This window comes from Nicotiana attenuata, chromosome 5 (assembly GCF_001879085.1).
Source record: "Nicotiana attenuata strain UT chromosome 5, NIATTr2, whole genome shotgun sequence".
Taxonomy (NCBI): domain Eukaryota; kingdom Viridiplantae; phylum Streptophyta; class Magnoliopsida; order Solanales; family Solanaceae; genus Nicotiana; species Nicotiana attenuata.
Window position 1 is genome coordinate 47,293,691 of NC_031993.1, and position 15,638 is coordinate 47,309,328.

The 15,638-nt window shown below is 38.5% G+C and overlaps 3 protein-coding genes across 3 annotated transcripts; all 3 read left to right on the forward strand.

Annotated features, from left to right (window-relative positions):
• Positions 2,558–3,262, forward strand: LOC109226186. The gene is made up of 2 exons (XM_019390980.1): positions 2,558–2,685; positions 2,806–3,262. Exons 1-2 carry the CDS (start codon positions 2,558–2,560, stop codon positions 3,260–3,262), a joined length of 585 nt encoding a protein of 194 aa, XP_019246525.1.
• LOC109226187 lies at positions 3,424–4,014 on the forward strand. Its single transcript, XM_019390981.1, has one exon. It carries the CDS (start codon positions 3,424–3,426, stop codon positions 4,012–4,014), a length of 591 nt encoding a protein of 196 aa, XP_019246526.1.
• LOC109225776 (post-GPI attachment to proteins factor 3-like) lies at positions 4,748–13,558 on the forward strand. Its single transcript, XM_019390551.1, has 5 exons — positions 4,748–5,087; positions 9,517–9,778; positions 9,866–10,062; positions 10,982–11,169; positions 12,927–13,558. The coding sequence occupies exons 1-5, from the start codon at positions 4,993–4,995 to the stop codon at positions 13,211–13,213; spliced, it is 1,029 nt and encodes a 342-aa protein (XP_019246096.1). The 5' UTR covers positions 4,748–4,992; the 3' UTR covers positions 13,214–13,558.

The following is a 15,638-nucleotide window of genomic DNA, read 5'->3' on the forward strand; positions in this document are numbered from 1 at the left end:
GGTATGTGCTTGGTGATGCTCCGTATGAAAGATCTATGGAAAGCTATGTAGAATCTGTGTGGGATTTTGTCACTAAACCCCAAATTCTATACCACAAGGATGGATACTATGTGTTTCGATTTGCAACAATTGAGGAAAGGGATCTTGTCATGCAAGCAGGGCCTTATTCGTATCACAATAAGCCAGTTATTCTGCAAAATTGGGAGAGGGATTTCCATTTTGACCCTAAGTGTATTACTACAATTCCTTTGTGGATTCACTTCCCTAGTCTACCTGCTGGTTACTGGACTGCTGATCCATTGAGCAAGGTGGCTAGTGCTGTAGGATTACCAATGTACACTGACAAATTCACAGCAGAGTTGAACAAAATTTACTATGCTAGAGTACTAGTGAAAGTTGACATTACTAAGCCATTGGTGGAGAATATAGAGATTGAAACTCCAACTGGTACTAGGCGACAGGAAATATTGTATGAGTGGAGACCAAAGTTCTATAGTGAATGTGTACATTTTGGCCATGATAAAGCTGAAAAGGTCTCTGATCAGAGTATGCAGATGGCAAACAGAAATGGAGGAAGCAGGATACAGAACAATCCAATTATGCAGCAGGCCAAAACTGTAGAAGCTAGCACCTCTAACAGATTTACAATTCTAGAAGAGTGTGGGCAAAGTTCTGCACAGGGAGATGCAATGAAGTCTGATCCTATACAAAAACCACCATGATCATTAGTACTTGGAACATAAGAGGGCTAAATAAGCCCTATAAGCAGAAAGAGTTAAGAACCTTTCTGCAAAAGAATAAAGTAGACATTCTAGGATGTCTAGAGACTAGAGTTAAAGAAAAGAAGGCAAAAAATATACTGCATAAGGTAGCTAAGGATTGGGGATATTGTTGCAACTATTCAAAGGCTGTAAATGGAAGAATATGGGTATTATGGAAGACCTCCTTGACTGTAAAGATAGTCCACATTCATGAGCAGTTCATCCAATGAGTAGATGACCCAATGACTAGTGCTCAGATAATATTGACAGTGGTCTATGCTAGGAACAAGGTGCAGGAAAGGGCAATACTATGGCATGATCTGCAACAGTTAGGGGGCAGATTCAAGTCCCTTGGCTCATTAGTGGAGACTTTAATAATGTCCTAACCACAGCTGATAGGCTAGGACAACCAGTGACTGCTAGTGAGGTACAGGAATTCAAACAATGCATTGACAACATGCAGCTGACCCCATTGAGAACAAAGGAATGTTTCTTTACATGGTGTAATAAGCAGAATGCAAATGATATAGTATGTAGTAAGATTGACTGGACTTTTGGCAATTTCAACTGGACTAAGGACTATGGGCATGTGGAAGCAGATTTTTTAGAACCTGGAGTGTCTGATCATTCTCCACTCATAGTTCAAATATGAAAGAGGAAAACTATTCATCCCAAACCATTCAAACTATACATAGTAACAATGGAGCATAAGGACTTTAGACCTATGGTTGACAGAGTATGGCAGCAGCAGATTGAGCAGGATCCTATGACTGTTATTTGGCAGAAGTTACATAAGCTAAAAGATGAGACTAAAGGTCTGAACAAGGAGATGGAAAACTATGAGCAAAGGTTGACACAAATAAGGCAGAGACTGGAGTGTACCCAAGCTAACCTGGTTCTTGATCCTTTCAACCAGATGCTGATAGAACAGGAAAAACAGACTATGCATGAATTGGAGAAATGGAGCATTATAGAGGAAAGGATATTGAGGCAAAAGTCAAGAGTAACATGGATTGATTACGGTGATTCAAACTCTAAATACTTTTATGCACAGTTGAAAATTAGAGCCAGCAAGAATAATATCACTACTGTGTATAATGATATAGGAGTGAAGATCAGTGATCCAAAAGCTGTGGAAAAAGAGTTCACTAATTTTTTCACTCAGCTAATGATGAAGGCCACTGGGTTAATACCATGTCCAAATACCAGATTTATTAAAGCAGGAGATTGTCTAACATTACAGCACCAGCATGAACTAATAAAGGAGATAACACATGAAGAGGTGGATGAAGCAGTGAAAGATATGCCAAACGACAAAGCTCCTGGAGTTGATGGCTATCCTATAGAATTCTTTACTAAGCATTGGACAACAGTGAGGCAAGACATCTATGAGGGTGTTTCATTCTTCTTTCATACTGGTAAAATGAAGCCAGCATGGAACTGTACAACCATCACTCTGATACCTAAAGTCCCAGCACCTATAACAGTGAAAGATTATAGGCCTATTGCTTGTTGCACTACACTGTATAAAATTATTGCCAAGATTCTGACTAAAAGAATAAAAAGGGTAATTGAGGTAATTATTCGGAAGTCACAGTCTGCTTTTATAGAAGGAAGGAGCATTATAGATAACATCCTATTTAGTCATGAACTATTCAAGGGCTATTACAGGAAAGGTCTATCTCCTAGGTCAGTTCTTAAGGTTGATATAAGAAAGGCTTATGACTCATTGGATTGGCAATTTCCTAGATACATGCTCACTGATCTTGGCTTTCCATAGAATTCATCCATTGGTAATGGAATGTGTGTCAACAGTGTCATACTCTTTAGTACTCAATGGTGGCCTTACCAAACCTTTTCAAGCCCAGAGAGGGATTAGGCAAGGGGATCCAATGTCACCCTATCTTTTTGTTATTGCAATGGAGTACCTACAAAGAGAGATGAGCCAATTGTCCACCTTAAAGGAGTTCAAATATCACCCAAGATGCAAAAAACTGGGGGTGACACATATTTATTTTGCTGATGATTTGTTAATGTTTTGCAGGGCAGACACAACTTCAGTAAAAATAATGCAGGAAGCCTTTAACAGGTTTTCTGCTGCATCTGGACTGCAGGCTAATGCAGATAAAAGCTCAATGTATATAGCTGGTGTTCCACAACATATCAAAGAGCTATTACTTGATCTTACAGGACTCACAGAGGGATCTATTCCCTTTAAGTACCTGGGGATGCCACTGTCTGCTAAGAAGTTGAATATACACCAATGTCTGCCGCTAGTGGAAAGGATTACTGAAAGAGTAAACTGCTGGTCAACTAGGATGCTATCCTATTCTGGAAGGATACAACTTATTAAATCTGTGTTGTTTGGAATTCAAACATACTGGGCTAAAATTTTCCTATTGCCTAAGAAGATAATGAAGATGATAGAGACTATATGCAGAACATTTCTTTGGACTGGATCAAAATGCCATTTCAAGGAAAGCATTGATAGCATGGGATAAGATATGTCAACCAAAAGCTGCTGGGGGATTGAACATTATCAATATGAGTATATGGAACAAAGCTGCAATTCTGAAACACCTATGGGCTTTGACAATGAAGAAAGATGCTCTATGGATCAAATGGACACAGTTATTACATAAAGAACAAAGACATTACAGAGATGGACACACCTAAAACAGCAGCGTGGGTGGTCAGGAAAATCATAGAGGCAAAGAAAGACTTGATGCAGATGAACTCAGTGCAAGGCAGCCTCATACTAGCTCTGACAGACTTGGTGAAACAGGGAAGGTTCCAAATACAAAGAGCTTATGTCAAGCTACTGCCTCAGTTTCCCAAAGTTAGTTGGAAAAGCATTCATCTACACACACAGGTTCATCCACGATTCAAATTTCATCTATGGTTGGCTATTCATCAAAGGATAGCAACTGTGGACAGGCTACTCAAGTTTGGAATCCAAGTACCACTAGATTGTGTATTCTGTGCAGGTACTATGAAAACATTTGATCATCTTTACTTTGGCTGTCCAAACACCAGTTTGTTATGGGACAGAATAATGAGATGGCTGGGGGTTACAAGGAATATTGGAAGCTGGCAAGATGAACTAGTATGGATCAGTAGCATAGCCAAAAGGAAGAATGCTAAAGCAGATATCACTACAACAGCATTTGCGATGGTAGTGTATTGTATTTGGCGGGAAAGAAACTCTATCAGATTTAACAAGGGTAGATACATGGTGGACGAGATATGCTAGGAGATTGCTATACACATGCACATACATGGGAGGTCAAAGATCAAATGGCAACAAGCACTGCAAAGTTTAAACAATTATCCTTAGGAGTAGCTTATATTTGATGATTATGTACATATCTAGTTAATCCCTGTAATAGTAATAGTGATTAGGAGATTGATGGTCAACATTAATCTGGTTTTGTAAAGATAGTTTTTTTGATGAAATGAAATGTTAGTTTTATCAAAAAAAAAAAAAATATTCCTCATTGAATGCTATCCGATGGTAAATACTCGGTCTACTCCCGTTAACTATGCTCCCTTCGAGATTTACCCGACGTCAATTGCATTAGTTGTACCCGGTACTAATTGTTAGTTCACTTGTCTTTTGCCTATCCTCGGTTCCACGTGTCATGCTATCATTCGACTATTTATTATGAACCAATTTTACCCCATACAACCTTCTCCACTGTATAAAAAAAAAAGAATAGTGATAAATAACTCATTGTTTTTCCAAGATATCAAACGAAATCAGTTTGGTACTTTGGAATATATTTGGAACAAGTGGAAGTAAGTTATTTTGGAAAAATTATTTATAAACGGAACATAGAAGTAAGAAAAGTTATTTTGTGTATACCAAAAAATCTGTTCCTCAAAATTTACGAAGAAACGCCACCTAAGATACTCCACGTGGCTGCTCGTGAAACGCCAGGGAGAGTGCTAATCACGAGATTCTGGTCTCCGCTCACCTCACCTCCTCACCTTTGCCTGTCACTCAATAAACTCAACTCATCAAATAAAATCTCCTCTTTCTCTCTCCTCTCTTCTCTTTCTCTCTCTTGGTTGTGTTCACGTCGTTCATCCATTTCACATCTCCTCTCTTCAATTAATTCCTATATATAAATACTCACTATGCCAGCTCCTGTTACTTTCATCCCTTGATTCATTTCTGTACCAGTATTCAATTTTTTTTCCCTTTTGACTTTCGCTTCACGATTCCGATATGGAAAAATGTCGTTTGGTTCTGTTTCTTGCCGCGATTTCTTCAGTTTTCCGACTTCTCCATGCCACCTCCGGCGACTCTGATCCTATTTACAAGTAAGTTCTGCTCTAATTCTTCTTTATTTAAACTACCTGCACTTGCTTAAGTTTCCTAGCTTATTTATTGCATTTAAATTACTAGTGGTTTGATACTATGTTAGTCCCCAACTTATATGTTTGATTTGGCTGGTAGATTGTGTAATTCTTATAACTTTTGGGATTTAGCAGCTCGATACAGTACGAATCCACTAGACAATTAAGTAGGAAGAATACAGGTGCGTATGTAGGGAGGAAAATTATTTACGTAGGAAAACCATTTTATGGAATAATGTTGGGTATAAAGCAGGTGACATATGGTAAATTTATAAGGTGGAGGATAGAGTAGGAGGTTGGAGTTTTCCAGTTATTTTGGATATTAAAGAATGATAATAATGTCAAAGTTTGGGAGAGGGTGGTGGAAGGGAGGGTGAGGAGGACACTGTCTATATCCGACAATCAATTCGGGTTCATGCCGGGTCTTTCCACTATGGAAGCTATCCACCTTATCAGGAGGTTGGTGACACAGTACAGGGATCGGAAGAAGTATTTGGTGTTTATTGACCTAGAGAAAGCGTATGACAAGGTTTATAGGGAGGTTCTTTGGAGATGTCTGGAGGTGAAAGGTGTACCGGTAGCTTACATTAGGGCGATAAAGGACATGTATGAGGGAGCTAAGACTCGGATTAGGACTGTAGGAGGTAACTCGGAGCACTTTCCGATTGTTATGGGGTTGCACCAAGGGTCTGCGCTCAGCCCGTTCTTATTTGCCCTAGCGATGGATGCACTAACACACCATATTCAAGGGGATGTGCCATGGTGTATGTTGTTCGCTGATGATATAGTTCTGATTGATGAGACGCGAGGCGTTGTTAATGAGATGCATTAGGTTTGGAGACAGACCCTTGAGTCTAAAGGTTTCAAGTTGAGCAGGACCAAGACAGAATATCTGGAGTGTAAGTTCAGCGATGCATCGGGGAAAACGGACATGGATGTGAGGCTTGACTCACAAGTCATCCCAGAGAGAAGAAGTTTCAAGTACCTTGGGTCAATTATTCAGGGGGATGGGGCGATAGACGAGGATGTCACGCACCGTGTATGAGGGGTAGATGAAATGGAGGTTAGCATCTGGAGTCCTGTGTGACAAGAAAATGCCACCGAAACTTAAACGCAAGTTCTATAGCGCGGTGGTTAGACCGGCCATGCTGTATTGGGGCAGAGTGTTGGGCAGCCAAGAATTCTCATACCCAGAAGATGAAAGTAGTAGAAATGAGGATGTTGAGATGGATGTGCGGGCACACTAGGCTGGATAAGATTAGTAATGAAGATATTCGGGAGAAGGTGGGCGTGGCTCCCAGGGACGACAAGATCCGGGAAGTGAGGTTTAGATGGTTCGGGCACGTGCGAAGGAGAAACATAGATGCTCCGGTTAGGAGGTGTAAGCAGTTGACATTGGCAAGTACGAGGAGAGGTAGAGGGCGACCTAAGAAGTATTTGGGTGAGGTGATCAGGCAGGACTTGGTGCGACTTCAGATCTTCGATAACATAGCTTTGGATAGGATGGTGTGGTGGTCAAGCATTATGGTTGTAGGTTAGGAGGGAGTCGAGCATTTTTCTACGTTGTTCCGGGGGCGGGGCTACGCTGATAATGTTTCGCCGTGGGTTGTTAGTGGTTTATGCAGTTTCCACACTATTTTCTATGGCATTATTATTGGTTATTGTTATTGCTTTTACATCTATTTTTCTGTTTCTTACGATGCTGATATTATTTTTCTGGCTTTTGTTGCTGTCACTGATCTATTGTCTATTGTTTATTGTTTATTTTCTTCTTCTTGAGCCGAGGGTCTTCCAGAAACAGTATCTCTATCCCTCCGGGGTAGGGGTAAGGTCTGCGTACACTCTACCCTCCCCAAACTCCACTTGTGGGATTTTACTGGGTTGTTGTTGTTGTTGTTGATAATAATGTCAAAGTTTAAGCGTGCAACACTTGGTGATTTCTTCACGTCTGCCTAAGCCTTGGTGCGCTAGGTAATTTCTTTTCCCGTCTGCCTAAGCCATGGCGCACAGAGCCATCCAGTATCTATGCTGGTGGGAGATAGCAGTAACCCTGTGGAATAGTCGAGGTGTGCACAAGTTAGCTCAGACACCACCGTTATAAAATATATCAAAGTTTAAGTTGGAAAAATATATTGAGTATCGATGGGATATTTATAAAGGATAGTAACTTTTGCTCATAAGGACAAATAGTCATTTGTGCTCTTTTGGTAGTAAACATCTTCTGTCATACCAAACACTGTTAAACACCTTTTCTGGCAATTAATGCCTTTTTTAAAAAAAAAATTGATAGATGAGTCGTTTAGAATTCGAAGTGATGCTGCTGTCTCACTTTATTAGTGTGTGCTTGCAAAAATATTTGGGAGGAGAGTTATTTTTTTGTTGCCTATGTATTGTTGAAAACACTTTCTAAGGAGAAAATAGAGTCATTGAGTGTTTATCTTGTGATAAAGAAGCTTAGTGTTTCTTCAGCCGTGGAATTTTCGTCCTTGCTAATCCAAAGAAATGGACTTGGATTTCTAGAGTAACCTGTGGGAATCAATTGATCTTTCTCTTGTCGAAAGTTGAAACCTTGTGTATTGTGCCTTACACGGAAAGTGTAATAATGGATTAAAATGCTCTATGGGTAAGGAACCTGCTATCATTAAGAACTTTGTCCTTTTTAAGTAAGCAGCAATTAGACGTAACTTTTCAACCATTTAGATATTGATGCTGGTCTTCCAGAGATGCTATCACTTGACCTTTGGATTTAACTTCCTAAAATTAAAAGTCATACAAATAAGTGATGATGAATGATGGTGGCATCTGGAATGGAAAGGGTTTTGGTTCGGTTCGGTTCGGTTTGGTTTGGTTTTGCTTTATTTTTGAAAATTAATGTGTTTGGATTTGGTTTTGGAAGAATTGCCTTTTGGAAATGTTAGTCCCTGAAGTACACCTGAGTTTATTGAAGGACAATGCGTCTTTCGCTGATGTTTCCTCATGATATATATTTCCAAGTTGGTTTAATGAGATAAACTTAAACAGGCTCACCCTCTGTTTCTAGTTTACTTCGATAAATTAGTGACAGTTGTATGAAGTAAAATAGATGAGCAAGCTGCAAACAAGAATTCGTTAACATTCTTAACAACATTTACTTTATCCTTAAATACGGAGTATTGAAGTAGTATGGACCCAAACAGATCATTTAAGATATTGAGGATTCATACAACGGACTCCAACTAGTTTGGGATTGAGGCATAGTTGTTGTTGTTGGCTTCACAAGACCTAACGTTCACCATATTTTCATATGCTCGGCTTTTGAGAAGGTTGTTTTTTTATTTGGGAGGGGGGGGGGGGTCTAGTTTGTTTGAATTACTATATTTATGGTCTCCCATGCAACCATTTAATCGAAGTTTTGTTTTTTGACTTATTTGGTATAACAGATTTCTAGAAAAATTTATCCTATGGAGTGATGCCAGTGAGCTGCTTTTTGACTTCATAAGGTTATTAATTAGGAAGGCACCGTTATGTCCTCCGGAATTGTTGTTAGTTGCTGACATTTACTCGTATATTTTCTTCAGAAATGATATTTAGGTTACAAGATACCTAATTTATGGCCCTACCGCCCCCCCCCCCCCCCCCCCAAAAATAGCCAATGGGTTTAGCTACTCATGCCCCCCAAAAAAAAAAAAAAACGCCCTACACACAAAAAAAGAAATTGAGAGTTCAATCACTAATTCACAGATTCCAAAATGTCGGAGGTTGAACTCAATGCAAATCTCTGATCTCTGAGTTTTTAGTTTTCCTTCGATCAAATTCATTGAACATAACTTTACAATTGTTACGTTTGACTGTTAAAAGGCCCACATAACCCAGGCTACTATGGCTTCTTTGTCAAGATGAACATATAGCCAAGAGCACTGCATCTTCTAGTCTCAACCCACACGGCCAAAAACCCAACCAAAGTATGAGTAGCCTCAGAAGCTGCAAAGATCAAAAGTGATCCCATAAACTAGTGAAAACCGTCTAAAAAAAGTGATCATGGATGGGTTAAGCTCATTTTGTATATGGAATTTGACCACTAACAGCTGTAAAGTTATTATAATTTCCATACTTTTTAATTTATGCTGTTCTAGAATTTTCTACACTGAATCATGAAATGTAAATGGCTGTATATGAATATACCTTTTGGCAGATTTTTAAGCCTATAGCCACCATCTGGAGTATGATATACTTAAGATTATTGCAATCATGCTATTGCTTCCCTCTCTACTTCTGCTTCCTGGGTAGCACCTTGCTTTCGTTCCTGGCAATGGTGAATCTGATTGAAATCCAAGTATCTGCTTGTTTCAGCTGCAATTCTTTCTAAGTGATTTTGCTTCATGACTTATGATCATTGAGCTTGTTGGTTTCACAGAGCATGTGTTGATCAGTGCAAGGAGACTGGATGTGTGGGGGACAACTGCTTTCAGCATTGCAATTTTTCTTCTGGGGGAAATCCCATTGATGGTCCATGGTACCTGCAGGAACCACTATACCTGAGATGGAAACAGTGGGACTGCCTTAGTGATTGTCGATACCACTGTATGCTTGTCAGAGAGGAAGAAAGGCAGAAGCTTGGTCTTAAGCCTATCAAATATCACGGGAAATGGCCATTCCGTCGTGTCTATGGGATCCAGGTTCTTCATAGAAATAGATTAGTTATTTCTTTACATCTAGTCTCTGATATAATTCATTCATCTTAACCAAGTCTTTTCCAAAACCAGGAACCTGTTTCTGTGGCTTTCTCTGCCCTTAACCTTGCTATACAATTCCATGGATGGGTATCCTTTTTCATTCTAGTGAACTACAAGCTACCTTTTAGCCCAAGCAAGAAGCCCTATTATGAATACACTGGTTTGTGGCATATTTATGCAATTTTATCAATGAACGCCTGGATCTGGAGTGCTGTTTCCCATAGTAGGTGAGTTCCCAATTCATTTTTTTTAATCTCTGATTAGTAATCCCCATCTACTATAAACTGCATAAATTTAGTTTAAGCTGAAATCAAGTGGTTTAAAACTGTCTTGCTAAAAATGTTACTGGCAACTGCTCGAGTTTCTTCTATTGATTGATAGCTTCATCTTCATAAATGAAGAAAGTGGAAACTTTTCTTATCAATTTCCGAATTTTTTCTGAGGTTGTGTGCTATCAGATATCATATGTGACTATGATGCTGCTGTGAATAACTATGGTGTATGAGGAGTTAGAGTCACAATTGTCTTTTTCTTTCTGCACAATTGTTCCTTTTGCACTCCTATTTATGAGTGGAACATAACAGGGTACCACTGTTTGGTTCATTTAAATCTCGTTGTTTACTAATGAGTATTTTTTTGTTGAACTCGAATAAATAAAAAAAGAGTAATTTTTTTGGTTGAGCTGTGTGACTACCTCATTAAGTTACATTTTGTGAGAGAGATCACCTATATTTAGTTAATAGAATGTCTTAACATGTCCCTGCAAGTGGGCCCCTGATTAGTTTCTTTGGCAAAGCACGTGGAAGTACCTTTAGTTTACGGGTCATGGTAAAACTTGAACCTAGGACCTTTTCTGCTTTGGTACCCAGGTAAATTATATGATCACCTCATTTGAGCTTAAGTTATTAGAGAGGGGGCACTTTTATTTATTTAATTATGTCTCAACACTTTTTCTAATTTTAACTGTTGTTTAAGATCGCCTGCATTTGTAACTTTTCTGAAAAGTTAGACTAGTGTCTTCGTCATAGTAATAACCATGTCGGGAAACTGTGGCACTATCTCTAATGTAATTATGCTATTGTCTTCTCGCTTAAAGTTTCTCAGTTTTGATTTTTCTTGTTTTGATGTTCTGAAATTAATTTGCAGAGATGTAGAATTGACTGAGAAGCTAGATTATTCATCCGCGGTTGCGTTGGTTGGGTATTCACTCATTCTTGCTATATTGCGAGTCTTCAATGTGAGAGATGAGGCAGCAAGGGTAATGATTGCTGCTCCCATTGTTGCGTTTGTGACAACCCATATCTTGTATCTGAACTTTTATCAACTTGACCATGGTATGTCCCCTTTCAGTATGACTTTGTTGAATACTGCATGATTGTCATCAAGTGTACTTAATTCCTGCTAGGCCCGGAAACAATACATCAACTCCTTGGATAATTCTAACATCATTAGTCCAATTTCCTCTTGGTCATGATCTAGGATCTCTATATTTTTCAACTTCTGCAGTATATTGAAAAAGCAAAAACTTGATTATTTATCTTCCTGATGTTTCTCTATAAAGACATAAGTCACATAGTCAAGTGGATCGGACTAGAGAGGGAATCTGTAGATGCGGGTAGATGATTATCAGGTTATTATGCATGTCCTCTTGGACGTTGAGTGAAGAGTCGCAAAGATGGCAATGAACAGATCTAAGGAAAAAGTAAAATGCATCATCTTATTTTGAATCCACTCTGCCTTGATGAGGTTGAGTGCTGTTTCCTAATTGTGCTTTTTAAGATATCAAAATGGTGATTTGTGGGGTGTCAATCAATATAAAAGTAAAACAAAGAAAACAGACAACTCCGAGAATTTAATAAGAACTGACCATTAGGCTATCTACTTCACCTACCTCCTTTGATCTTAGTTCAAGTCGTGATTGCTTATGTTTTGGCCTAATGATATAGCTGGATTCCTACTTTCCAGTGTTCCTGAAACCGGTTTAGACTGCCTTCTTGTCTATCCTTGAGTTTAATTTCAGGTTATTTTGTGTGTCCTTTGGGATGTTGGGTAAAGAGTGACAGAAGAATGGCAATGAATGGATATATCTAAGAAAAAGTACAAAAGCTACGTCTTAGAGAATTCAGTTTGCCTCGATGAGGATGGTGTCAGACCAAGGACTCGTGCGAACTAATTTTTTCATATATGCAGCCACTAGCAAAACAAAATAGAAATTACTCAAACAAAGAAAAAGTAGACCTGAACTGCAATTTCTTCTTTAGTCATTTAACATTTATTGAATCTATGAGTTAAATGTTCAATTGCCATCATGAAATGTTTGATATAAAAAGGCAAACATGTTCTTGAGTGGAAAACTACTATGTCAAGAGGACTAAAAGGTTAATTGAGGGAGTTCTTCCTCTACTGACTGTTCATTTTCATCCTCTACCAATGTAAAATTCAATTTGCACGCATCTGATTGTCCGTTGTCATTTTACTACTCCGTGAATTCACGTTTCTAGATAAACTTTGAATCGATTTTTGGACAACTACTGCGATATTTCTTGTAAGAGCATATGTAGACTAACCATTTGCACATATACAGTTACGACAATTTTAAAAGATACAGGACACTGCAAAATATATGTACATCTTAAAAAACAGGACAGAGGTGTCTAATAAGCTTAAATGCTTTGGGATTATGCATCACCTGTCAAACTTGTAGTGGTCATCTTGCTTTGTTACATCAATAATAACATTTGACAGTCTCCTTTTTTCCTCTCATTTTCCAAAATCTACATCATGAAAAGTCAAGCACTAATATGAGCTCGCATCTGGTGTGTGTGTGTGTGTGGGTGTGGGGGAGAGAGAGCTAAGATGTGTATAGAAACAATTTTGTTTTTGTGTTTTTTCTTTCCAGCAACCAACTTCACACAGATTAAGGGAACATTTTTGGTGGTCAAATAAGTGTCCCACTCCCATGTGTCATGTAGCCAATGTAGTTACAGGAACCCTAACTGATTATGTTTAAGCGGTAGTGGCTCTTTATGTCATGAATTTGTTACATGATAATGCAAGGTGTAGAAGCTGAAGTTGCCAGATTACATTGCAGGATTAAACACCAAAGTCTTTGTTGCTATGAGCATGTTGCAGTTTACTTTATGGGCGGTCTGGGCAGCTTTTACTCAACATCCATCACGCTGGAAGTTGTGGCTTGTGGTGACTGGTGGAGTCCTTTCTACACTTCTTAAGATATATGACTTTCCTCCCTATATGGGATATGTGGACGCTGATGCTCTATGGCACGCTATCTCCCTTCCCCTGGCATACTTGTTGTGGAGTTTTGTTAGGGATGACAGTGAATTTGGAACAACTACTCTCATCAAGAAAGCTAAGTAGAATAAGAGGCACGCCGTAATTAAAGGGTGTCCAAAGTTATTTCCATTCAGGTCTTTGTTAGTTTTTGGTTGGTTGTCTCTTTTTTCTTGCATGTATGCATATTGGAAATGCCTGGTCATGCGAGTTTCCGTTTTTCCAACTTCAGTAGGCCTAGTTCAGTTGCATTTTTTGATTTCCACATCTTTCTCTAATGTCTTGTAAAACATATCTGAAGTTGTACTTGGCTTATGTTATTGTAGCTTGTATTTTATGCATTTATTTAGTGTGAAGTTCTTACTGTACCTTGGGCACAGCATGAAGTCATTTTAAGCTCCTTGAGAGAATTAGTTAAGAGTGGTTTCTGTATTTTTAAACGGTGTTGTGTCAGTTTTAGAGTGCCTAGTGCTTACAGGCTATAGCACATATATTTAATTGGTCATGTTGCTAGTGTCATTGTATATAATTGCAATGGGAAGGGGTTTACGTCTTCAGGCTAATAAAACTGGGCTCGAGCATCGCTTGCTTCCCTCCAATGGAGTGCTTTTCTGTCATTTGCTGGATTTTTACTTAGCAAGGGGAGACACAAGAATAGTGTAGAATGTTCACAATTAAAAGGTGCACAAGTAAAATACTACCTTTCAAATGATAATTTATCACTTTAAATAACTTTTTTTAATTTTTTTTTGTGTGCTTGTTTTGGCTATGCTATATGGCTTCTGGATTTCTAGTTCTATCATACTATTTTAGTTGCAATAAGTGAGAAGATGATGATTTTAAATTAGTCATATACCTAATTTTAATTTTGATTTGTCTTAATCTATATTGAGAGAGCAATACCACCAAAGAACTAAAGCTTTCAGATGACTTGGGCAGTGATGATGAAGTAAAAGATAATGCGCGTGCTGAAAATCACAAAATACTTTGACCGTTGGGTACTTGTTTGTGTTGTTCATTTGGTATGTTGGTTTTTTTTTTTTTTTTTTTTTTTAACATGAGAATTGCATAAGTTTTGTGATATATTAGGGTCTGTCATTCTGTTTTAAAGGGTCAGTATGCATCTACTACGAGGATGCTCACTAGCTCTGTGGAGTAGTCTTTTTCCGAAATATTACTCTCATCAAAATAACACTAATTGATCATCTGATGGAACTCACTCATGAGTCGAGAGTCTTTGAAAGTAGCTGGTGGACATGGCGGCTCATATTCTGGACCAACATCTTTTTGGGTCCCCACTTTGTCCCCTCTGATTTTCTTATACTGCCTACTTATAAGAAACTAGAAAGCAGAAGCTCAAACTGTTCCTTTTAAAGGGGTAGCCATATTGGCTTTGACTTTGGTAGGGTAACGTGTCAGATAGTAATAAGTTAACATCAAAAGCACAAATCTTTAAAATACCAATTGCCTCCATGCCCTAAATTTGCCGAATTTATGCTGTTGTTTGGGTATATGACCCAAAAATTAGATTTGGGGTTTTATACAATTAGATTAGATTTATAGAAAAGGAGGGTTGATCAAAGTTGATATTAATTTTCAATAGCAGATCTAATACTTTTATGGCAAATATTTACTGTGTAGTATTAAATAAGGTTGTCTAAGAAAAATGATGAAGCAATAAAGGCTTGAAAACGTTAAGGATAGTAATAAATGATAATGAATGACTTTTAAGTAATAAATGAGATAAAGTTCACGCCACAAGGGTGAAATTTTCCATTATGCTTTCTGACAATGATGAATGGTGATAAGCAGTTGAATATTTCGGTTCTTCATGGATCAGGAGAGAAAGGTCAAAGAAAAAGAAGTGTAAAATTAGGCTTTGTATGTATTCAATAAGGAGAGAATCTTGCACAAAGAATGTCAATGATATTCTTTACAAAAATGTTCGATGCCCCTTTGGAACTACATCTCTTCCTATTTATAAGAGTACATGGGCCATAAAAAGCCTATATAGTACAACAGAAAGGAATATCCATGAGAATATTCTCTAGGGAATCTAAATCCTCAAACTAGTCGTTACTTCGTACCGAAGGCGGGTGCTCGTCCTTGCCCTCGTCTTCCGCTAAACCACCCCGACCTCAACGATTTATCCTCTTCACATGATTTCGACCTTTTGGAGTCAGGTTGACACGTCATAGCGTCGATATGTCACAACCTCCAAAGGCTTTGTCACCGTTGACCAGGTCAAATGCATGACATGAAGTTTTTCGCCCATACAGTTAGTCCCTCCATTTTTCAAGGTCGTCCTCGTGGACGGGCTTGATAAGTGGATAATAGCAGTCGTGATCTACGTAAGAAGCGCATGACGTGATGTTTTGAGAGTCACATATTTCGATCTCTTAATTTTTTCGGGTGATCTCTAGAGAGAGCCTGACATGGATGGGATGTAACGTCATTCATCATGATGACGTTTGTTCCCGATACGTCGCGTTAGGACACGTGCGACTTTTGG